This window comes from Triturus cristatus, chromosome 9 (assembly GCF_964204655.1).
Source record: "Triturus cristatus chromosome 9, aTriCri1.1, whole genome shotgun sequence".
NCBI classification, from domain to species: Eukaryota; Metazoa; Chordata; class Amphibia; order Caudata; family Salamandridae; genus Triturus; species Triturus cristatus.
This window is the reverse complement of record NC_140592.1, coordinates 33157027-33182522: the sequence shown is the minus strand read 5'-3', so window position 1 is coordinate 33182522 and position 25496 is coordinate 33157027. Positions and strand designations below refer to the sequence as shown.

Here is a 25496-nt window from a genome sequence, read left to right as displayed (position 1 = left end):
GTTTGGACTACTGAAGAGCAGGTTCCGCTGCCTCCACAAGAGCGGAGGCGCACGCCAGTACAAACCCATCACCTGCTGCAAGATTATTGCCACTTGTGCAATGCTGCACAACCTTGCCACGAAAAAAGGTACAGATGTGGAACTAACATATTTTGAGGACAACGAGGATGAGTCAGGCCAGCCAGAGGGCAGCGCAGCTAGAGTGCCAACTGCAATCGATGGGAGAGAGAGACGGGCAGAGATCACATGCAACTATTTCTGAGTAAGTGAGGGGACACAGCGAGTTGTGAGAAGTCATGACGTAGTTTAATGTGGCACCACGCCATGAACACATGAACAGGCCAATCTGGCAATATACCATCTATACAAGGAGTATGTCCAGGGTTACGTCACCCAATGGGAAGTGGCTAAGCAGGGCCACATCAATGTTTGCGCATACGCGCTGCAGTGGTGGATTGCACGGCCTGTGCATCCTCACTAGAGCCAACCCCAAGCCGCCTGCTGCTCCTGCGTGCTTCTGGGACGGGGGGTGTGATGCTGCTGCTGGTGTCGATGCTCTCCGCAGCATCCCCTGCAGCAGTTGTCGATGCCTGACTAGTCAATAGCACCCCTAGTGCACTTGTCACCTGCACCATCCCCCGAGACAGGTCGCTGCAGCACTGTGTTAGGCCCTCCTGCATCGTCACAGAGCGCCGGCAAAGTAGGGAAGTCGCAGTTGCCAGACGGTTGAGTGCCCTGCTGGTAGTGTCCCTTCTCTGGCGTTCCCGGCGCCGTGCTTCGATGTCAGCATCTAATTTGCTGCACAACTGCTGGATTGACTGGGACATGTCCCGAATGCCCGCAGCCATGCCGCCAATGTTTGTGTCCATGTTGACTAAGCTTGTCTTCATCACCCGCATGTGCCTCTGGACTGACATAACTGCCTTTGATTGCAGGCGCTGTTGCTTCAACATTTGGCCCTCGAGCCCCAAGAAGACACCATGGCCGTCAGTGGGTGCTGGTGGACTCTGGACACGCGACCTGCGGCGCCCTCTTGCTCCCGTCTGTGCTGCCTGTGAGGTGTGGGGCACAGTGGGATGGCTCCCTTCCTGGGGCCCGGTGCGGTCTTCTGGGCCCATGCTGTCGTCTGACGAGGTGTCGAAGGCTCGTAGCCTGGCTGCTGGACGCCTCCTCATTCTCACACCTGCAAGCGGAGATGTGGCCGGTGATTCGAACATGAGTGGCGATGCTGGCTGTGGTTGTGGTGATGCTGGCTCTCGGTGAGGTGATGCTGGCTCTGTGTGCGGCGAGGCTGGCTGTGTTGGTGGTGCGGCTGCAAGTGGGCCTGCTCCCTGGTCTGAACTCGTGCTGGCTAGAGGTGATTTTTGTGGCCGGTGTGCCGTCTCCCCTGCAGCATGCCCTGTACTGCATGATGTCACATCTGTGGACAGAAAAACAACATTGGCTCAGTGTCCCCGAAGGGCTGCATTGCAAGCGTCACAATAAATCATTTCACATTCCAATCTGTCCTCTGTCTCCTTGTGCCTCGAGTGCGTGACATGCCTTGTTGCCCTGTAACATTTACGTCATGGTTAGTGTTGCCCTGACTACATCTCCCGGAATGCATTGCCTGTCTGCACTGACACGTGTGGACTGCAGTGTGATTCTCGTTTCACAATGGGGAATGTGGGATAGGGGTAGGGGAGGCTACATTGCTGTGCTTTCGTCTTACCTTGGTGTGTTGTGGCTCTGGCAGAGCTGTCGGCGTCCCCAAGACCCACGACGCTCTCTTGCTCGATTGTGGCCGCCACCAGCTCCTCCAGTTCGGTGAGGGCAGGTGCCCTGTTGGTTCCACCTCCGGTCTGGCTGGCCTCCTTCTGGATGTCGCCCATCTTCCTCTTGGTCACAATCCTCAGGTCATACCAGCGCTTTTTGAGGACCTCAATGTCCCTGTGGGTCACTCCCACAGCATTGACCTGCGCCTGGATGGCCAGCCATATGTTGCGCTTTTCGGCCTCAGGCACTTGCAGGGATTGCCTCCCAAACAGCTTCTGGTGCTGCTTCACCACCTCCTCCACCAGCACCTGGAGTTCCTTGGGGCTGAATTTGAGCTTCCTCCTCCTTTCCCCTCTGTCTTTCTGTGTTCTCTGGCTGGACATGCTGTTCGTTTCCCGCTCGCACATGCAACTGCTCCCTGCCTCTCCTCTGCACTCCAAGCCTCTCCAGGGTCGCCTAATTATGTACACCTGCCTGGGTGTGGCCACTTCGGCTAATTGTGTACACCTGCCTGGGTGTGGGCAGTTCCTGGTTGGGTGGGCTGTCGTTGCACAGGATTAGCTGTTTCGTCAAGTCATGTGATGTTATTTACCGAATCCGTACATACCGATTCGGTATTTTCCGATTCGGTAGATACCACCTCGGTATTTTCGGATTCGGTAGATACCACCTCGGTATTTTCCGAATCGGTAATTATCACCTCGGTATTTTCCGAATCGGTAATTATCACCTCGGTATTTACCGAATCGGTGAATTCCGATTCGTATTTACCGAATGTTACCGAATCGGTAACTGTTACCGAATTTTTACCTACATATAACTTACCGATTCTAATTTACCGATTCGGTACGGCTCGGTATTTAAGAACCGGTAAAATTTATTTACCTACATGAGGCCCCAAGTGTTTTATGAACGTATGTCATATGCTCCTGTCATCCTAGCGGCCGGCCGGAAGGTTGTAGGCCCATACCTGTATATTCTTGAGATTTGTAATAAACGGTTTAAAAAAATAAATAAATAAATAAAATTGTGGAACTAAGTTATACGAGGAATTATTGTCTTGCCTTAAAGTTAGTGCTGATAATATGACTGCAAATCATTTTTGGCCTGAATTTTTACCCAAGGGTGACGTAATGCGAAAGTGACAATCTTTGCAACTTCTTGAATTTGCAAAGAAGTTTGCCAACTCCAGACAGCGTTGTTGACCTAAAACTAATTCCCACTGGCCAACTTCTTCTCTGAAAAAGTACAATTTACCCCACTGATTTCAGACACTGTTGGGCCACAGGTGTGGGGAGGTTGCCTCTCGGGGTATCCTTCTGCCCTTTTAACACGATGGGCAAAGTCTTGAGTTTTACCCTCTATCTGAATATCTCTGGATTTTAACCCAGAGAGGGCAGTGTGTGGCATGTAATGGGCACATTACAGGAGACAACTGCAGGGTCCAGGGGGCCCCACATGGTTGTGTAAAGGGCCCTCGGTAAACCTGCATCAGGGACCCACAGAAGGAGGGAATGTCCACAAGAGACAGGAAACCACCATTAAGTGACCTACAGAAGAGGACAAGCCCGGGTCACCTTGGCAGTTTGCAGAATACAACTGCAGGGCGTTGATAAGGCGCTGCTCGAGGCTTGTCTGGCAGATTCCCAATAGATCACAGTACACATGATCGGCTCGGTCACTACTGGCAGCAGATAGCACACTGCGCACACACAAAGTCTAACTCTGCTCCGAGCCATTGCACCACAATCAGTGTAAATACAAGGTAATTGCTCCATCACTTCCTCGCCTGCTCTGCCAAAAACCATTATTTCCACAGCTGGAAAGGAATTCATCACAAATAGAAACCTTCCTCTTTGAAGCAGGAAAATCCTTATTTCCATGCTATGTTTATTCATAATATAGCTCCCCAGAGTATAGGCTCGTGTCAGTGAATATTTGTTGCTAAACCCTGCCATATGCTGCAGAGCTTGGGCAGCCTCCAGTGGTCCAACCTTGCCACGCGTGGCTCCTGGAGGAATGGAACGAAGAGCGGCAGGACAGATGGACAAAAATTACATTCGCAAAAACTGGGCGCAAGTTACGCAACAACTGTTTGCTAATGGAAAATAATTTTGCAAATCTACCGGTGTACAGGGCCAGACTGGCCATAGCGAGCACCGGGTGTTTCTCCGGTGGGCTGCCAGGGTGGGAGCCGGTTTTGGACCCCTGGTGGGGCGTTTCTGTTACCGGGGCCAGCAATTTAGTGGTGCTTGCAACTAGCACCCCCCCCTCCTCAACCCCCTCCCCCCAGAGGGCTGACCGAGAGATTTGCCAGGGCCGGTTTCGGTTCCCAGTCAAGTCGTGCCAGTGTACTAAAAGGTCAGTTCGTAAAAATCCCGTTCGAAGTGGGTCGCAATCCAACGTATTTCTTTACTGCTCTTGAGTGAGGTCAGAAAGTACAACTCTCCCAGTTTGGTAGCCAGCACAGGACAGTGGCCTCCTGGGTTCAGCAGGCCACCACATCTGTGATCACTTTTTAATAATAATTGTTGTTTAATGCAGTCCGTGTTCCTTAAAAAAAAGTACTTTTACAAAAAATACGACACAGCGCTCAGCCAGGGGCTGGAAGGGTGGGCTTGTTCTCCATGCTGGCTGTAATGCAGCCGGCATGGACAACAGGGGAGTGCGCATGACTGGTTTGGACGGCCCGAGAGGGCCAACCAGTCACTGTGCACTCAGGAGTGGGCTAACCACTCCTCCCCTGCCCTGCTGGGAGAGGAGAGCAGCCCCGCCCATCCACCCGCCGCAAAGCAACAGGACACGAAATATAAAATAACAATAACTCTAAGGTATTGTCATTTCATGTTTCTCACTGCTGAAAAGCAGTGGGGCGGCGCTCCTCCGCCATAGTGGAGGAGCCGCCCCTGGTCACAGCCTAGGACATGGGCAGAGAAGATGTAGTACGGCTGAGATACAGAAGCAGACAACTTGTGGCGCACCAGGGTCAGTTATGTTTCATTTACGGAAAACAAGTGCCTGCTTTCAGAGTTTGTTTTCTCTAAGCAAAACAAAATTCCAATGGGGCACTTTAAAGATGACACCACCATGGCAAACCAGTAGTACTTCAGTGGTATGGCCCTTCACAGCAGAGAGATCCTGGCCACCCAACTAGGCCTAATATCTGGCCTCCTCTGAAGATCAGAACTGCATTTATCATAATGATAAATGTGAAATATTCCTTTTTTGGGACCCTCACACTAATGGTGTGCTGTTATGCTGCCACTATGGAAAATTGAAGGAACTTTTATATTAACAATATTTATTCTATTGTGTGTCAACCAAATCTCTAGGTAGGAGGGCTTCTGTCTTCTATCCAGAAGAGATGATTGGCTGACTGCCCCTACATCACACCTTACATCAAATAGACTCAATTCTTCTATAAGTCTCAGATTCTCAATGTGCGATAAGAGGACGCCAGAGTATCTCTTGAATGCCAACATGGCGTTTTGTCTTTGCGAATCCATCCGACAACCATCAGAGACTCCACCCCTTTTAACTCACCTTGTAAATTGGATGATGAGCCCTGAGGTGTATCTACTGAAGCATCTGCTGTAGGACAAAGAAGACGTGGATATAATACAAAAGGTCTTTGCTAAAAGCAACCTCAAGCTAAAGTAGTTGTTTTTGAAGGACACTGGGTCTGTTAACCCACTGAACCCTAAAAACCCATCAAGTGGTTATTGTTTCCATACAGCTTGTATTTGAGACAAGTGTGCAGATTATGGATTTCAGTGGAGATTGTTTGCATACGTAGTAATCATTCTGAAAATCCAATAGGGTTGTGCTAGGTTTTGAGCTAACAATCCAAACCTTATACAATGTCAAATGAATTGGACCCCAAACATGCTAATGGTTCAGGTGAATGTTTTCAACAATGAGTGCATGACCAAAGAAAGCAACAAAAAGAGATGACTGGGCTGTTCCTTAGGACAGGAAAGAGGAAAGGATCACTAGGAAAAAAGGGTTAGTGCTCAATGGAGGACAACCCCTGGGTATCCAATTTGTTGGATATAATGGCCTCACACACCCTTGCGAGTGTCATGCTTCATCATCGGCAATGCTCCACGTTGGGCAGGCGGTGCAATGCCCAACGGGCTCACCTCTAAGAGGGGCTCTTTATCGGAGATCTTTTATCCAACTGCCTATGGGTGAAGTGGGGGTGAGGGGCCAGGACAGAGTAGATAGTGTGGGTGAGGATAAAATGTGGACTAAGGTACCGGAAAGCAATTTTTATTCTGGTGGTCCTCTGCCACAAATAAAATCAAGGATAGCCGGTACTCAGGGGGACTATGGTTTCCCGGAATGGACCAGGGCTAGAGTGCAAATGGTGTGGTCAACATGTTTCTCGCTTCTAGTACAATGACTGCGATTCTTCAGGACCTAGTAAAAAACTACAATCTACAAAACATGACCTAATGATTAGTATCAGTTTAAATACAGCACATAAGTTGTACTACCTGTATGACAACAGTACCCGGTGGATCTGACATCAAGGGAGAAGCCATAAACTTTCAGGTTTCTACTGCTCGTGTCAGGGCCAGTCAAGCCTACCCATCTCACTATCCGGACCCGGTGAGATGGGTAGGCTTGACTAGCCCTGACACGAGCAGTAGAAACCTGAAAGTTTATGACTTCTCCCTTGATGTCAGATCCACCGGGTACTGTAGACACCCTATAACTCTAACCCTTAGGTAGGAGCAGTGTCATAGAGGTAGAAACCATAGTCCCCCTGAGCACCGGCTATCCTTGATTTTATTTGTGGCAGAGGACCACCAGAATAAAAATTGCTTTCCGGTACCTTAGGCCACATTTTATCCTCACCCACACTATCTACTCTGTCCTGGCCCCTCACCCCCACTTCACCCATAGGCAGTTGGATAAAAGGTCTCCGATAAAGAGCCCCTCTTAGAGGTGAGCCCGTTGGGCATTGCACCGCCTGCCCAACGTGGAGCATTGCCGATGATGAAGCATGACACTCGCAAGGGTGTGTGAGGCCATTATATTCAACAAATTGGATACCCATGGGTTGTCCTCCATTGAGCACTAACACTTTTTTCCTAGTGATCCTTTCCTTTTTCCTGTCCTAAGGAACAGCCCAGTCATCTCTTTTTGTTGCTTTCATATCTGGGGCTACGACTGTGGCCGGACCTTCCATTCTCTTGTGAATGGTAATTAATGCCCTACTGGATCACAATTGATCCTTGTCTTCCCCTACCTATTGTTACATGACCAAAGAAACAGTTGTTGATGTTTCGACCAACAACAAGATTTAGAAGTGGCCTTCTTCTGGACAGACTGGTGGCTGCCTAAAATAAAACACAATGATACAGTGTAAAAGTCCATAATTAATTTAGGGATCCTTGTAGAGAAAATGAATAAGCCATAAAGTAGCAAAGAGAGCTCACCTATATGTGTCTATTTTGAGTCACAATCTTATATGAAGAATCTGAAAGTCTTATTGAGGCCTAAAAATATCAAACATGTGGAGTAAATTGACAAATAGGTCCTCAGGATGCATTTGGAAAGAGATCATGGTATACCGGTCACAGATATGTTCAAATAATACCCAGTAGTATTTGTATAGCTAGAAATGCACACCGAAGAAAACAAATGAATAGCTTGTTGTATTTAAAAGTAAGTGTTCCTGAAACCACGGCAACTCACAAGTTGCATGAATTCTTTCTGCAGCAAAATAAGAGAAAAGAGAGTAGGGGCTAAACTTCCTTCAAAACCACTACTAAGCCCAAGAAACATCTACTCATAAAGGGGCAGAAATCGCTTACACTTCCCATGTTTTCAGGTACATTTACTGCCCGACACTGATACCTCTGATGATAGGTGAACATAAGGTACACTACCTCCAGTTCTGCCTCGGTGGATGAGCCATCGCCCGGCAACTTCTCCATGATGTCCTTGTTTGTTTCTCCATCCATGGTGCCCCTTTATGGCATCCAATCCACATCCGTCTCATGAAATCTGCTTGTGAGACGGAAGCCACAGAGATGACTGGTTATGAGGGGAATGAGGTTGTAGTCTGCAATGCAAAGACATTTAGAACAATCCAACACTTCACTTCTCTACTGGTTGGTATATAAGTCTATAACCTGTTCACTTGTTCCTTGCTAGGAAAGGTACAAAGCAGGCAGCTAGGATACCCTCTTTGAGAGGCCTAAGCAAATGCTAATTTGTAAAAAAAATATATATATTAATAGTAATATAGGAAAATCCACGTTTCATGTTACTTTCAAGTTCCAAAATATTTTTTGCAGCCCTTCTCCTAAAGCAACTGATGACACTTTGAAAGTAAACGTTCCAAAAGGAACAACACGTTGTAACATGAAATATAAATATATCATGCTTACCTAATCAAATGCTAATATTCTCAACATCACACATCTCCCCCCTCATAAAAGAAACAACAACAACAAAAAACAACGGGACAGATTAATTGTTTGGTGGACATGGTACTCCGTCCCAAATGTGAAGGAGTACCTTGTCTTCCAACCTGACGGTCCCTTTGCCCTATTTGGGCTCGGAAGGACTACCAGCTATCCACTGATGGAGCCTACATTGGCTCAGTCAACCGTCGCCAGATGGCTCGATGAAGTAAGGCTCTGTCGGAGGAAGGGCATTACACTAGCCGCCCTATTTAGGGTAGACCATGTGATGTCACAAATCATAGCTCAGCCCGCATCTATTAAAAAATCATCCTTTGATGCGGTGGTCTTTAGTTTTTGCTGTTTTCTCACACCAACCTCCCACTTTAAGAGTATGTTAATGAAAAACAAAAAGTTTGTTAAAGGTTGGATGAATGGCCAGCAAAAGAGATGGCAGCCTTCCACATCCGACAAACTTTTTATACCTTTTGCATCTATTTGTACCTGGACAGAAACCGTGATGATGGAGGTCCCTATCAAGGAACAGAGAAGACTGCTGGGCTCATAGAGATCACCAAATTTGGCATAATGTCCTCTGCCAACCTTATAGACAGAGAACCATTCTCTAAATTCAGACTATTAGAACACTGAGAGGAAAATTCTTAGGGAGTTACATAGGGGCTGATTAGGATAGCGGACAGATCGAAGTCCGTCCGCCATCGTTTCGGAAAGTGGGACCGCCCGCCTACAAGGCGGTCCCACAGGTGGTATTATGATACGGCCGCCACCACAGCGGCTGGAAGTACCATACTTAACATTGCGGTGCATGCTGCTGGCTACAGCAACCACCGCAATGTTATAAACGCACTTTTTACATTACCCTGCACTATGTGGCAGGCACCATGTGGTGCCTGCCAGATGGTGCAGGGAAATGTAGGGGGGCACCATAGGTTCCCCCCAAAGCCAAAGTGCTCAGGTGAAAGGGGGTTCCACTACGGGCCCCCAAAGTCCATCCCCGCCAGCCTTTCCATGGTGGGTGAAACGCTGAGATGGACCATCGTAATCCCAACGCTAGTGCCTAGTAGGCACCGCCACCATTTATGGGAATACAAGGGCCTCCGCAGCACCGGCGGGCTCAAGGAGCCAGTCGGATGCGTGGCGGTCGGAGTTTTCTGCCGTTGTGGTACCGCCTGCCATTATAATATGGCTGGTGGAAAATGGCCTCACGATGGCGGTGAACCCCCACTGGCAGCCTGTTGATGGTGGATTCACCACCATCGTAATCAGCCCCATAGTCCTTAAGAAGCAGAGGTTGTGTCATTAAGAGTCTAAATCTTCTTGAAGCTTGCTTGCAATTTGGATCCCAGGGTTAACTGAGAGTCACCACATACCGTGGCTTGCTGATTAGCTTCCTGGTTTCCAGCTTTATTCTCTCCTCCTCGCATACAACAGAATCATCTTAGGACACCCCATCACTACTCTCATTTTCTTGAATGTCTTCACCATGTGCGAATCTGGGGCCATATGTACTGATTTTAGAGGCAGCGATTTCCTAATTGCGATTCTCTGTGAACAACAATTAGGAAATTACTATCCCTAATGTGTGAAACTCTTAGTTTCATTTAGTGATACCTAGCGGGTCGCAAATCCACCTACCTCATGAATATTAATGAAGTAGGTTTTAGTTTGCAAGCCATTGGCAATAGCTGCCATCACAGGGAGAGTGGCCTGCGACAGCTTTTTAATAAAGCAATCTTTTTTTAAATGCAGCCCATTTCCCTGAAAGAAAAATGGGGTGCGTTTAAAAAGAAAAAAAATGAACTTTGAAGTCTAATTTTTTAAGAGCAGGCAGTGGTCGGTGCGATCACTGTCTGTTCTTAAAAAAAAAATTACATTCTCAAATGGCAAGGGGTCCCATGTAGACCCCTACCCATTTGCAAATGTTTACCACTACTTGTTAATAGTTTGTAAAATTAACGTTTTGCAACTGTAATTTGGTCGCAAAACTTTCATACATAGCACTGCAATTTGGTATTTGTAAGGGGCACCCTAAACATGTTCCTTCCAAATACCGATTCACTAAACCAAATACAATTCGCCAACAAGTTACCAAATCTTAATTTAACATTTTGTACATATGTAAAAGTATTTTTGCAGTCGGAAGTGGCTCACTCAGGCCGTTTCCGACCTCAAAAATGGGTTGTACATATGGCCCTTGGACTCATACTACAACCAATCAAAGCTTCTTAGACTGCGTTCCACAAAGTCACATGGACTCTTACCCACATACTTTCATTTGGCTAATCTACTTATGTGCTGTACCTTACCACCACTCAGCCTCACAGAGTTCATTTGTACATCCGCAACCATCAAAGGACTGTAGCCCACTTTTTTTCCTATGCCACATTTTTTCCTCATATTCACTCACACACATTTAATTCAGGTACAACAACATCATGACAGGAGTCTAAATATTTCTTGTAGGTCACTAGAGCTCTCTCATTCTTTTCCCTCACCATTTGTGGAGATCATTCCAGTTGCCTTGACTTAAGAATGCATCCCTGATTCTTTTAAGCAAATGACGGCCTTCCACCAGGGCCGGACTGGGAACCAAAACCGGCCCTGGCAAAGTGCTCAGCCGCACCCCCCCCCACCCCTCCCCGGGGCTTGGGGGTGCCGCCAAGCTCTTTGCGAGGGCCGGTTTAAGGCCGATTTTGTTAGAGTGCCGATTTTGCAGCTATGCTGCAAAAACGGCCCTGTAATAAAAACGGACAGGGGACCCAAAACCGGCCCCCACCCGTGCGACGCACCGGGGATTGCCCGGTGCCTGCTACAGCCAGCCCGGCCCTGCCTTCCACTCATAGTAGAAAGCGGTCTGTACTCAGTGACAGTGGGAGTAATACAATGCGCCCAATTCATTTTCTTCAGCTCCAAAATCCAGTTTTTTAAATCGATCCTAGCCATTTGCAAAACACCCTTAATCACCCTATTAAATCGCTCCACGTCTTCATTCCTCTGAGGATGGTACACCAATGTAGTCTTGTGTTCATTAACGACTACACACCCAGCTTTGTTTGTACATGAAAATCACTGATGATTCTTTCCATACAACTTTCTCTGTGAAAAACACCATTTCTACCTCTGTGTCAGCTTTTCTCAACACTTCCACATGTGGCCATTTAGAGATGCAATCTACTAGAACCACTGCAAATTGTACAGAACCATCTATTTTTGGAATAGGTCCCACAACATCTGGTACCACAGACTCGACTGGCATCTTGGGGCATTTCACAGGCTTCAAGGAGGTTTATTCATAATATACGTTTTATCTGTGCCATCACACACAGCACAATCTCTTACCCTATGTTCCATATTCCTGTGCAAACCTGGCCATCAGAACAATTCCTTCACCCTCCTTTTACTCCTCACAATACCAAGGTGACCATCCCCCTAACCCAATCGGAGGCACCATTCTGTTAGTCCTTAATAAAACACAAAATTCAGTCCGAGTTGTCCTTCAGCACACAGTTTCTTGTTTCCAAGCCTCCCCATGTCACCACTTTCATTGCCTCTTTTAGCACCTGATCTTCCATGCAGCTACTTCCCACTCGTCTTTCCCAGTTGCACGCTCATCACTATTGCTCAACCATGCATCACTAAACTCACCCCAATCCTCTCTCGGGGCCTCATGAAGAGGAGAGGCAGGTGACTCAACAACATCCACCACCCTGTTGTTGGCACCTGGTACAATGAGTTTTGCAGCTGTAATCCATCAATCTCATAGACATCCCTGCTTTAATAGGAGTGACAGAAAAAAAACAAGCAGAAAATACCTTCACCAGTGGTTTATGGTAACCCTGAGCGGAGTTGCGCTACGTGAAACTCCGCGAATTGAAAAATAAACTCTGCCGCACTACGTGGAGCTTCTTAAGTGGTGGAGTGTGATAGAAAAAGGCCGCTCGCGGTGATTTTCAGTGCCGGATGCTTGTCCGCACTGTGCAATCATCGTGAATGGCACCATGCACAGCACAAGCGGGCACTGCTTTCCTTTCTGCCGCTCGAGTAGATTTTTACTCGAGCGGCAGCTTTCTCAACGCAAACGGGCAGTTTCTCAACGCAAGCGGTCGCGAGCATTCGCGACCACTCGCAATGAGAACCCTGACGCCCCCTGCACTGAAAAATCCCGCCGAGAGGTGGATTTTTCTCGCTTGCACTCGCCCACTTGATTTTGATGAATGCAAACGAGGAAATAAACTTTTCGGAACTCCGCGAGCTCCATGTAGCACAGAGTGCAGAACACTCCGCAAACTCCGCGAGCGGAGCAGAGTTTACTGCCCAGGCTTAGTGTATGGTCACATCGGATAAGTAACTCAGATCCCCAAATGATCCCGCAGAAGTGTTCTAATCCCCACACTCCAACCAAGATCTCTCTTTCTGCACTAGAAAGTTGTACATCTGCTGGGGCTGAAACTTGAGAATCGAACACCACAGCTCTTTCTCATTCGTTCTTGTCTCTTTGGGTTAAGACAACACCCTTGCATCAGTTGTTATGATGCACTTGGTGTTTAGAACGGATCCATGGAGGGTTCCAGGTGCACATATCCTCTGTTTTCCCATAGAACTCCCCCTGACAATTTAGCAACTTGCGATGCTTCACTTTGTTCCTAAGGAGCTATCTCATGACATAAGGCTTTTTGGAAGTTTTAAACAAATTTAGCATTTTATTCCTTTTTGTCCCAGGAAGGACTTTATTTCATATTATGGCACGTAACAGCTTCTCTTTAGCTTGATCCTGCTGTGAGTCCACACGTTTCTAAGATGTTCAGGATCAGGCATAAATGTTTGTCATGTTGGCCCCTATCTTCACCCATAACCAAGATATCATTTGGGAAAAACCTTACTCCATTTAGATTGCTAATCACTTGGTCCATGAGGCATTGCAATACCACAGCCGCTGATGCCAAACCAAACGGCATGCAAACATAATGGAAATATCCTATTGGTGTCAAAAACACAGTTGACTGCTTACTCTGTGGTTATAAACTTATTTGGTGGTAAACTGACGAGAGGTCAGTAGCCCTGGCCAGCATCTCCTTTATCTTTGACAATGGAAACTTTTTTACTACATTACTATTTAGGTCCCTGAGGTCAACACACACAACGTTTGTCTTTAACCTGTCTATCCACGACCAAAGGGGTGAGCCAGAGTCCCAAAGAACTTTTACACTATTATATTACAATGTTGGCGGGAACATGCCTTTCTGTGGTGACATTGCCACCACAGAAAGGCATGCGGATTCTGGTTGCGGGGGCCCGTTGCGGGCCCCCAGGGACTCTGGGGGGTGCACATGGAGGGTACCTATGGTACCCCCCTGCCTTTCAATGAACAACGTGGCAGGCACCGCACGGAGCCTGTCACGTTGTGCATTGAAACGCACAACCTGCCTTTGTGGCATTGCGGCGGGCGGTGCTCTCTGCATCGCCCGCCGCAATGTGGCAGATGCACCATGCATCCGCCAGTGTGGCGGGCGCATCCTAATCGGGAGTGTGGGACCTCCGCACCCTCACCGGGTGGTCCCGTTTCCCGAGGATATGGCGGGCGGACAAAGTCCGCCCGCCATACTAGTGGTGCCCTAAGTGCCTGCTCTTGATTCCACCTCATGTCTTTTTCTTCCACCTCCTTCCACTTCTTGTATCTTTACCTTATGAATACCATGACTGTCTAGTCTTGATTCCACCTCATGCCTCTTTCTTCCACTGCCCTACACTTCCTTTCTTTTTATCTCATGAATACCAGGGATGTCTTGTCTTGATTCCACTTCAGGCTTCTTTCTCCCACCACCCTACACTTCCTCTCACTTTTTCGTACTCTTGTGGTATCTTTTCATCCCTGCTTTATGTGTTTGCCGCTGTTTTCCTATCTTTATCTTCCTCCCTTTCATGCCTTTCTGTCTTTTGCTCTGCGCCTGTGTCTGACGATGAAAAATAAGTCCAGAGTTCCAAAAATAAGTACCTGTGCCCGCCACCTGCAAACACCGGCTCAAATTAAACACTGGATAAAAAGATGCATTGCACAAGTTAGGGCACAGAGTTAGGAATTAGAATGTTTTCGCCTCTAACCTTATGTTTTTTAATTAACTCTACCCACAGCCCTCAGTGTGCCTTTGTGCAAATCCACCAAGACTTCTACGGTAACTGGTCAACACAAGGAAATGAAATAGAAGAAACCTCTTGGACAGAAACCTTTATTTGCACAAAGCAATGAGGACAGAGCTGGCACTTACTATATAAAACACATTACTGTTGCTAGTAAGTCATGAACACAAGCACGCAGTGTTCCTTCCTAAATGGGTCACCCTGTTGCCTTGACAGTGGGGATCCATTTCTCTGAGTACCACCAACAAAATGGTTTCTTGTCCCACAGTCAACACTGCAGGTTTATACTGCGGGAAGAGGGTGCTCTGTGCTCCCTCCGTTTCACAGGTTGGCAGAAAATCTGAACATTTTTATTTATTTTATATTTTAGAATTTTTTCACACCGTGGGCAACACCCAAGGATTTACATAAGAGTAGTTTCATGAACAGTGTAAATTTATATATATATTCATTCACAAAACTACCCTTTTTGGTTCAGCTGTTGTGTTGAAAGTTTCAGGGTGATCCGTCAAGCAGTAGCCGAGAAAAAAGGGGGGCCTCAAAACATGTTTTTCCTTTGTTATGTCTATGGGGATTTTTCATTTTTTGAACACAACATAACCCGAACTGCTGAATGGAATTACACCAAATTTGGCAGAAAGGTAGATGTTGGTCAAGGAAGCGTGCTTTTTGTGATCTGGTGTAAATCTGTTCTCTAGTTTCAGAGAAATTAAAGTTTAAAAAGTATAGATATCTGGGAACGCAAGTCCTTGCAGTAGACTCGCAGATCCTACAAAATGTGATTGGCTGCCAACACTTCAACCAGGCAGTGTTGGCAGCCATGCAAAAAAAAAAGTAAACAATAAAGAAAAGAGGGCAGGGTTGGAATACCCTGACCCCCCAGATATGGTGGGTGTTATATTATGCCAAGTAACCATAACCAGATTTATATAGTGCTGTGTTGCCTCAAAGCACTTTATATGAATACCCACGTAGATATGCATCATTTGTTCATAGATCTATGCTGATGTTTATGAATAAAGATACACATAATATAATTACATATAGGCACATATACATGCATAAAATGTTGGGTAGTTAGGCGCATGTGCACACCTATAGCTGTAGCTTAAATTGACCCATATACCTCACAGAGGCAAAGAGCAGCTTATAAAGCGCTGAACCCAGTTCTGTGCATGCACTGTCTCCTCTGGTCGTGGCATAGTGAGTGCAATGGGCAGCTCAGCAGACTGCGCGCTGGTTCAGAAACCTGTAGGTCATTGGACCCATAGGTCTGACGCCCAGTGGCGTAACAAAACTTGAGGGAGCCTCCCTCAAAGTACATGCAGGGGGCCCCCCACACTCCGGACCCACTCCAGAGCGCTCCAGGGTCAGTGCTGGAGGGGGACGCTCTTCCTCAGTTACAAATCAAAAATAAAGTTCTGGATCCATTGAGAACTCCCCTAGCCGGCGAAATGGGCTCCACTCCGATATGCAGATATTGTTTACATCATTATAGGGGTAGCTGTAAAACCAGCTGTTACGGTCCTGCAAAAGGGGCAAATGCCACGGAACACATAGGCTGGCACGAGCAAAGGGCGTGTAATGCGCTTTGCACAAGCGGCTAGAAGCCTGGTGTGCCTCCCAGTGGACGCCGCGGGCTGGGGTGGCAGGCATAGCACCTAGTCTGAGTCCAACAGATACCAGGGACAGGGGTGCTGGACCAGTGCCATGGTGAAACGTGAGGGGCCCCTCTGCAAGGCACATGGAGGACCCCCACCATTCGGTCTTAATTAGGAGCTCTCAGGTCAGAGTACTGTGCTGAGGGGGCCCATGGAGCTTGCCCCCAATGCACAGCGGTGGCTGCAGGGGCCTAATGTTATGCCACTGTTCTGGACTAGGATGGGCTGAAGGCCTCGTATTGTGCTCAGAACCTTCAGGGTACACTGCTTTTTACTAAACCTGTACATACCACTCCGCTTTCTGGCTCTGAGAGCCAATACATTTATGTTGCTATGTGCCAATGTTATTCAATGCGGCACACCTCATCTTCCACGACTAGTGACTCACTTTCTGGTCCATCTTGAAGAAGAACACTCTTCGTGACTTTGTCCACCAGCTCGTCCCTCAAACCCACCCGTGACTCCTGAGCCAATCCTGGCACTGCCCCATTGATGTGTATGTTAGCAAATAGAATGAGAGCAGCTCGATGATTGGCTTGGTCAGGCACTACCAACGCTCTTTGGTAGACTTGGGTGCTATGGCAGCAATCCCGGCCTCAAGCATTGCGCAGGTATGCAGGGGTTAAAGTGGGCATGTAGGGTTAGTCAGAGCAAGGCATCCATCCAACCTGACATGCGCACTTCACACCAAGGAGGCCCGGCAGCTGACATGTCAGTTATCCATGCCCCCGCCCACGTCTGCCTGCCATCAGTCACTGTCATGTACAAAAGGCAAACTTTGCACAAGGCGCGCTAAGGCTAAAAAAAGGATTAAAACCAATTTACAGTAGGGACAAAAAACAAACATGGGGGGCAACGCCTCCACACCCAGTAAAGAAACCGCCACTGTATATATATCTTTTTTGCCTGGTTTGTGAATGAAAAGTTATGGGGTAATCCTTAAAGCATGGACGAGAACAAATGGGGGGTGCCAAACGCAAAATCCCCATGCATTTTTCGTAGACTTTTTTAGACAGTGCTACCGCAAAAACTGGTGAATGGAATTACAGCACATTTGGCAGGAATCTAGACCTTGGTCTAGAAAGCATGTTTGTTGTGATTTGGTGTAAATCTGTTCAGTGGGTTTTATGACACAACGGTGGAAAGATATTTGTATATTTGTACAGTTGGGTGTGAGGGACACTTGTGTGATCCTAGGCTTCCAATGCTCCTAGGGAACTTCATTGGCTCCTGTGGAGCAAATGATTTACTTTAAGCCAATGTGCATTGTGTTTAAAGCCCTTCAGAAAAAGGGCCCTGCACTGCTGCAGCATAGCCTTAGACGATATGCTCCCGAAAGAGTTCTTCAGTCAGCAACTGCTAAACGTCTTCAGGTACACAAGTTTCGGAAGGTTTGACGAGGGGGGCGTGCTTTCACAGTGAAAGCTGCCCAGCTCTGAAATAAGTTGCGTCTGGTCTGAGAGCTCTGACAGACTTACTGAAATTCAGAAAAGGCTTGAAGACCTGTTTATTCCCTAAATAATGGATGCCTGTGATGAAGTACTGCTCTCGGTCTTTTTTCTCCAATGTAGACAATTGCTGCTTACAGTGCAAGGATACCAGTCTGGTCAGAGTGCACACTAGAAATAAATAAATAAATAAACCCAATTTTTAAAAAACAGAGCGTTCTGATTGGCCCTGGGAGATTTTTTTTCCCCGTTGGCCAATTCGCTCCAGCAGGAGTCAGAATCCAGGGGGATCAAGCGCTCTGATTGGCTGCCAGCAGCATGAAGAAAAATGTTTGTAACCCATTACAGGAATTGGGGACTTAGTATCCTGTCCTAAAGATTAAAAGTTAAAAAAAAAATAACGGGCAGGATAGGGTTACCCTGTCCCCTTAGGCCCTTTGTGGGGGACCCAGAGAGACAAACCCTGGGCCCCAAATAAAAAAATACAAAATTGGCTGTTTTTGACGAGATCCAGGATGACTCCAGCAGGATTGCAGCAATAACAAAAAGCAAAATGCCAACCCGCCATTTAAAAAGAATATTTTGGGGGGGAGCGTAATGGGAGCAACATCCCCATGTCAATTTGGGCCCTGGGGCCAACTCTTACAAAAAATGGAGGGGGCACAAATCCCCCTCCTCCCCAAACCTTTGCAAACCCCAGGGACCCCATCCCCCGGGGCCAGACACATACCTTTTAAGGGAGGGGGCCTGTGAGGTCCCCCTTCCCAAGCTTTAAAGGGCGCGATGACCCCATCCCCCAGGGCCAGATCAAATATTCTGTCCTGAGGAGCCCACCCCCAGGACAGAGTAGTTTCCCTGCCCACACTAATGTAGGTAGGGAAACACGTTTGCATTTTTAAATCTCCAGCTACACAGGTGCAAACATTTCTTCCAACAGTTCAGGTAAGGAAGGCAAGTCTCCTCCCAGCCAGTGGAAACATGCTCGCGTGTGTGGGCGCAGATGCCAGTTTCCATGCTTGCACTCCTGTGGGTAAGGAAATAGATATTGCTCCTGCCCTAAGGGAGCAAGGAAAAAAAGCAGTGCTGGATCCCGCACTATGTGGAGAGCCGCCTGGGGCCGCAGGGGCCCTGGGGTTCCGTCAGCAGCCTCCAATTTGAGGTTTGTGGGTGCCCTGGGTGAGCCCGAGGCACCCACCTGTGGCCCTGGAGGATGGGATCCCCAGGTCCCAAGAAGGGACTGCATGTCTCCCTCCCCTTACTTATGGATTAGGCTCCAGGGGCTGGGCTCCCTGGGGCCAAATTAGGCTCAGGGAGTAGGGGTGCAGCTCCCCTCACTTCTTAAGCAATGCTGCCCCAGGAGATAGGGTTCCCGGGGCCTAATAAGGCTTGGTGAAGAGGGTCATGTTATGTTATGTTATGTTATTAAAATTTATAAAGCGCACGATTACCATTCCGGTGTCCTGGCGCTAGGCATTAACTACCCAAAAAGAAACATAACTAAAACTGAGAAAAGAACCAGGTTTTAAGACCCTTCCTGAACGTACTGATGTCAGGGGAGTTTCTTAAGGAGAAAGGAAGTTCATTCCAGATTCTGGAAGCACTGGTAACAAAGCTTCTGCCTCCCCAATTGACTTTTTTAAAACAGGGGGTTTTCACTAGTTTTGCACCCATTGATCTGAGAGATCTAGTAGGGGTGTACCAGAAAAACTTATTTCTTAGGAACTGAGGCCCTGTTCCGGCCAGGGCTCTAAACACAATGCATAGAGCCTTAAATCTAGATCTCAAATGAGTAGGGAGCCAGTGTAGCTTTTTCAGTTCTCCCTTAACTGAGACCGTCCTCGGGGTCTCCGTCAGAAGTCTGGCTGCTGCATTCTGAATCGTTTGGAGCCTGTTTTGGTGCTGTACTTGAATATTGACATAAAGACTATTACAATAGTCTAAACGAGATAGTATCAATGCAGTCACCACAGTTCTAAGGTTCCCCTCGGAGAGAAAGAACTTAATTTTCCTGATCATTCTCAGTATCAGCGAGCATCCAGAGATCACCTTGCTGACCTGGTCACCCATATTGAGTTTTTCATCTACCACCACGCCCAAGTTTCTCGCTTTCCTGCAGGGTGTAGGGCAGAGACCAAGATCCGCAGGCCACCAATCTGGTGTCCACATCAGGGGGTTATTGCCAAACCTAAGAACCTCGGTTTTAGCTGAGTTAAGTTTGAGGCAATTAGCTGACATCCATCTGGAGATCGCTCCCATGCAGTCTGAAAACCGTGCTCCTGTTTCTTTTTCAAGTCCCTCCTTCACCGACAACACGATTTGAGTGTCGTCTGCGTAGGAGGTAAGCTGAAATCCGAATGCTCTAATAATGCCAGCCAGGGGTGCCACGTATATATTAAAGAGAGTGGGACTAAGAGATGATCCCTGTGGCACCCCACACGGCAGTGAAAAGGGCTCGGAGATGCAGCCCCCTCCTCATTTATAGTGCTTTTGTCCATGGGGATGGAGTCTCCAGGGCCTAATTTGGCTCCCCTTAGAATTCAGCCCTGGAGAATGGGATCCTCCTGGCCTATTAAGAGTTGGAGAGCGGGCCACATGGCCCTCCTTCTCTTAATAATAGAATTTGGTTCCATGGGAGTGGGTCCCCTCCCATTTTTTGTGTGACAGTCCTCAGGGCACCAATAGATTTGTGGAGGGGGCTGATTATCCCCCCTCCCTTAATGAGGGTAATTGTCCCCAGGGGATGGGGTCCCCGGGCGACTAAGGCTCAGGGAGGGGGGCCATGGCTCCTCTCACTTTTATTAACAATAAGGCCCGGTGTTCTCGGGGCCTCTAAGGCTTGAGGAGGGACGAATGTGCCCCTGTATTATTAGTCGCTGGACCCCGGGGATGGGGCTATTTGAGATGTCATAAGTGATGTCATAAACTATGTCAATCACAACTAACTATAATGTCACTTTAACCTTTGTTATTCAAATAAATTATATATATATATATATGTATATATATATATCAATTCCACAGTCCGGAAAACATGCAAAGATCGCATAAATCAGGAACAGACCACTCCGTGACAAAAAATAAAGTGCTTTTATTCCTTGGATGACAGCAACATGACGCGTTTCGACCGGAAAAATCGGTCTTGATCACATGACATGAGCAAAGACCATAGAGTTTAAATACAGTGAAGTTGGCCACCAAAGTACCACCCATTAGGTATTAGAAATGGAGAAAATACTAGCACAAATAGCTGAAACCTGCAATGGAAATCCTTATATCACAAAGAAGGCAATCAAATAAATTGAAACAGAATTTAAACATCATTAAAATGTGAATAGATTAAAATGACAGCGTATGAATATCAATATATAAATATAGATCTGATCATCACGCTAATTCTGAAATAATTTATAAAAAGTAATAAATTATTAATGGGCAAGTGCCCATAGATTGCCGATGGTGAATATACAAGGAAGTATCATTATTTGCCTATAAATATCATAAATGCAGGTCAACTAAAATTGGGCCAGCAAAACAAAACACTGTAAATAGATAATAGTGCAAACATGCAAAAAATAGTTGAATATTAATTCATAATCGATTACAAGGAATATATAATAATTATTTAAAGATGGACATCTATAGAAAAGCAAAGTGCAAAGTTATCAAGTGCAAAACAGTATATAAACAATTCTATGGAATAAATTCCAATGCATTGGCAATAATCTTCGTTTGTGGAGAATTAAATAAACTTCTTGTCACTAATAACAAGAACGGATTATTTTCAATACAATCAATTAGACAAAACACAATGTCATAAGAGAGCAACTGGATCAAGAAATTGACAACAAATCCTATTAAACGGATTAATTCAGCAATCCAATCACAAATATTAAATCTGAACTCTACCAAATAAATAATCATCCAGTCCCCACACCTCATCTCCACCGAAACTAAAACCGGTAAAACCAAGGGTAAAACCAGCTAAAAAATACGATAAAGAAAAGGCATAAAAAGACCAGAATAAAAATTCACCTTAGTAGAAAAGAGATTTAAAATCCAATTGAAAAAGGTAATAGCAGCAATCAACAACAGTTCATTAACAAAAGGGCTCATTAGTGCAAAAAACAATTGCTGAGAGAACGAGAAACAATGAACAATACAGCAGACCCTATAGAGAATTGTAGAGGTCTTCCCCGGTATTGAGTCCATTGGGAATCTTCGTGTCAAGAAGTAAGATATAGTGACTTTCCAGCTGTCTAAGTTTTCTCTCTCTGTCTCCTCCTCTTTTAAAGGATGGAACGGCGTCAATAGCAAAATAACTTAAATCCTTAAGATTATTATGACGAACCAATTTAAAATGACGCGCCACAGGATAACTAGAGTCGGAGTTAACAATAGCTCTCAGGTGTTGCAAAATACGATTAAAAACTTGAAGCTTGGTGCTCCCAATGTTACGAAGATGGCAAGTACATTGGAGCACATAAACAGCATAATCTGTTTTGCATGTGAACAGACCATTAATCTTGTTAACATTTTGAGTGAAAGCATCACAATATTCAACAGTATTCACTCCGAGTTTGCAAGCCCTGCAAGAACTACATTTAAAAAAACCTGATCGGTTGGAAAGCCAATTGGTAGATTTAGTTATTTCTGGACTCGCTTTAACCAAGGCATCCCTCATTGAAGGTGCCCTTCTACAGGTTGTGGCAGGAATATCAGTAAGTAAGGGTGCAAGAGTGATGTCAGTTTTAAGTATAGGCCAATTAGACTTTAAAATATTTCTGACTTTCTGCTCATAACAACTATAAGTAGTAATCAGTCTAATGGCCGTATCTTCTTTACAAGGAGATCTAACATCAACTGAAGTAGCAACCTTAGTAGTAGGGGCCTGTGAAAATTCTTTGGTAGTTATACTCAATTTATTCATGGCACTATGCAAATCAGCTCTTTTGTAACCACGAGCTATAAATCTCTGAAAAGATTCATCTAAACAAATCTTGAGATCTGTTTTGTTGCTGCAAATTCTATAAATCCTTAAAAACTCCCCATAGGGGATGCTTTTAATGGGGTTGTCGGGGGTGGGAACTAGAAGCATGTAGAATCCAATTACCTGCTGTACACTTCCTGTGTAATCTAGTCCGAATTTTATTATCAACGACATAGATTTCAACATCAAGGAATTCTACTCTATCCTTGCCTATTGTAGCAGTGAATTCCAAATTGAGCTCATTTGTGTTGATGTCAGCAACAAATTTTGCGGCAGTTTCCCTAGATCCATGCCATATTAGAAACACATCATCTATGAAACGCCACATATGAGCAATGCCATTACCTTGGTAATCAGCCTCCGCAAGGACGCGGCCGAGGACATGCTCCTCCCACCAGCCCACGTGTAAACACGCGTAGCTGGGGGAGAAACAAGCCCCCATAGCCACGCAACGCAACAGCTGAAAAACCTCATTGTTAAAGAGAAAATAGTTATTACATAGGCATATCGCAATCATTTTAACCAACATCTTACTATGCTCATTATATAATGTTTCTGTCGGATAAAAAATGTTGAATAGCACGTAATCCATCTTGATGGTTAATAGACGTGTAGAGAGAACAGATGTCTATAACAATAAAGAGATAATCAGAATTCCAGAGAACATCATTCAATTTGGTAAGGAAATGACCAGTATCTTTAACGTACGTGGGGAGGGCCTCCAGGTAATTGTGAAGAAAAAAATCTACATGCTTAGAAATAGGTTCAAGTAACCCATTCTGAGCAGAAATGATAGGACGCCCAGGTATAGGAGACACACACTTATGTACTTTAGGCAGAAGATAAAGGGTCGGAATAATAGGGTGGTCAATTCTCAAAAAAGAGTACTCCTTCTTGCTAACTAAGCCTTGCCCTTTCCAATCAGATAGCTGTCTATGAACCTGATCTTTAACTCGATTAAGCTCATTAAAGGAGGCCTTTCTATAGCACTGGGAGTCATTAAGCTGTCTTTCGGCTTCTGTGATGTAAACATCACGCGGCCATAAGACCACATTGCCACCTTTATCTGCCTTATTAACAATGATGTTGCCATGGTCATTCATTTTACGAATGAGTTTAGAATAGTGAATCTCTGTATAACTGCGCCGCTTATGGTTGAGGGAAATAGAGCGGTTTAATCCCTTCGGATCTTCAATCATGCGGTCGCTAAAGACATCAATAGCATCTCGAGGCATCATGGGAACAAACATAGAACGGGGACTAGTTGCTGCACTATTACTATGTATACCCATTAGATGTAATTTGTCCTGAGTATTAGGAGGAATATTGTCACTAGGATCAGATAGAAAATGTAATGTTTTAAGGGTGGAAACATCAGCAATGCAGATATTTTTACTCGGTTGGGAATTGGAAATAATACTAGTGGCAACATTGTTAACTTTATTTAGTTTGAAATATTTAATTAACTTAAGTTTTCCTATAAACTTAAATACATCGATACGTGACTGCACGTTTTTAAAGCCATTTTTAGGACAAAATGATAAGCCCAAGGCTAAAAGTTGGATTTCTGCAGCATTCAGGTCTAAATCAGTAAGATTGATAACAGTGTTCGCCACATTAGTAGTTACAGTATTGTCTAATTTAACTGAAGATTCCCTCTCCCTCTCCTCTGTCTCATTGTGCCGCCTCTGCCTCCTCCTCTGTTTACAACTTTTGTTGTGTTCCAGCCGTCTTTCGTCTGAGGTGGTCCCCTCGGTCTTAATGTGTGCCGTCTGTCCTCTATTATAAACCCCAATTCTTCAGATGGGGTAAAGCCACTGAGTACCGGCTGAAGATCTGCCCTTTGAATATCATCAGATCCATTGCTACTCATCAGTGAGCTAAGATCAGTATCAGAAGTTTCTGGATTGTCAGTTTGCTGAAGTTGGATGACTGGTGCTTTGTTCGTCATAGCCTGCCGCTTTACAGACTCAAACTTTTTTGAAAAAGTAAAAATGTGTCCGTTTTCATAATCTGCTTTATCGCGCGCAAATTAAAAAACTTTGCGCGTTTTGATTGTTTGTTCATGTTTATCAAGGCGTTTTTTAATTTCCTCTCTTGTCTTGACAAGTTCCTGCTGATCACTGGCATCCAAATCAACATTCAAGGCATCAATTTGACGAACAATGTCAATCCTATCTATCTCCGCATATTTGATAAGGATGCAGACCATATTCATTGAGGCCTCCAGATTATTAGATGCCCATTCCTTCAGCATAAGGGGGTTGGGGTTCTCAAACGATGGAGCAATGAGAACCCTCAACCCCCGTGGCACCCTTCCGGCTTCCTTGTACTTTTCTAGGGACTTCTTTTCCCACCACTTCGTTAGCTCCGTTCGGAGCAGCTTCTCTAGTTTTTTACGTTTGGACTTTATATCATTTTTGTCAATCACGTCACTGCTTCCATTGTTGACAGTGTTAACGTCTGGTAGATTAAAAAATAAGGCGTCAGCCACTAACTCGCGGTCTTTGAGCACGTCCGCTGCTGTCGCCATGTCGGCAAATTTCAAAGGAAAAAGTTATGCACTACAATAGTAAGAACAGAGTTGGCTTATACACACCAACAATTCCAAAATCCTTACAGTCACAATCTCTTCACCCGCCAGTATCCACAAGGTAGCAGAAGCAGTATCCGCCTCACCTCAGTCAAAATCCGAAGGGTTGTAGGTGTCCTCCGACTCCGCAAAATCCTCTGGTTCAGACTGTCCGATGCCGCCGAGGTGCGACTGCCAATACCGCTTATTCCTGGCTGCGGGGGGCTGGTATAAGAAAACTCCTTCCGGGTCACAAATAAATCACAAAACGATGTCGGTTGAAAATAGCCAGCCGCTTCAGAAGAGAGGGTCCGTGTAAGGCGGAAACAATCACTCCGCCAAATTTGAATCAATTCCACAGTCCGGAAAACATCCGAAGATCGCATAAATCAGGAACAGACCACTCCGTGACAAAAAATAAAGTGCTTTTATTCCTTGGATGACAGCAAGATGACGCGTTTCGACCGGAAAAACCGGTCTTGATCACATGACATGAAG

General features: G+C 45.9%; 2 protein-coding genes across 7 annotated transcripts in view; one reads left to right on the top strand and one right to left on the bottom strand.

Annotated features, from left to right (window-relative positions):
* The window catches only part of LOC146797314 (uncharacterized), a 421742-nt gene that overhangs the window by 20646 nt on the left and 375600 nt on the right, over nt 1-25496 (top strand). The gene's annotated exons all lie outside the window — the stretch shown is intronic.
* LOC146797315 (uncharacterized) overlaps nt 1-25496 on the bottom strand; it is a 102313-nt gene that overhangs the window by 40223 nt on the left and 36594 nt on the right. For 3 of the 6 annotated variants that reach the window (XM_085624306.1, XM_085624311.1, XM_085624307.1), the window contains exon 2: nt 7656-7773. In XM_085624306.1, the coding sequence (XP_085480432.1) occupies nt 7656-7730 (75 nt within the window). In that variant the 5' untranslated portion in view covers nt 7731-7773. Of the gene's footprint in view, nt 1-7655; nt 7832-25496 lie in introns of all 6 variants that reach the window. The other 3 variants (XM_085624309.1, XM_085624310.1, XM_085624308.1) reach the window with 2 other exon arrangements.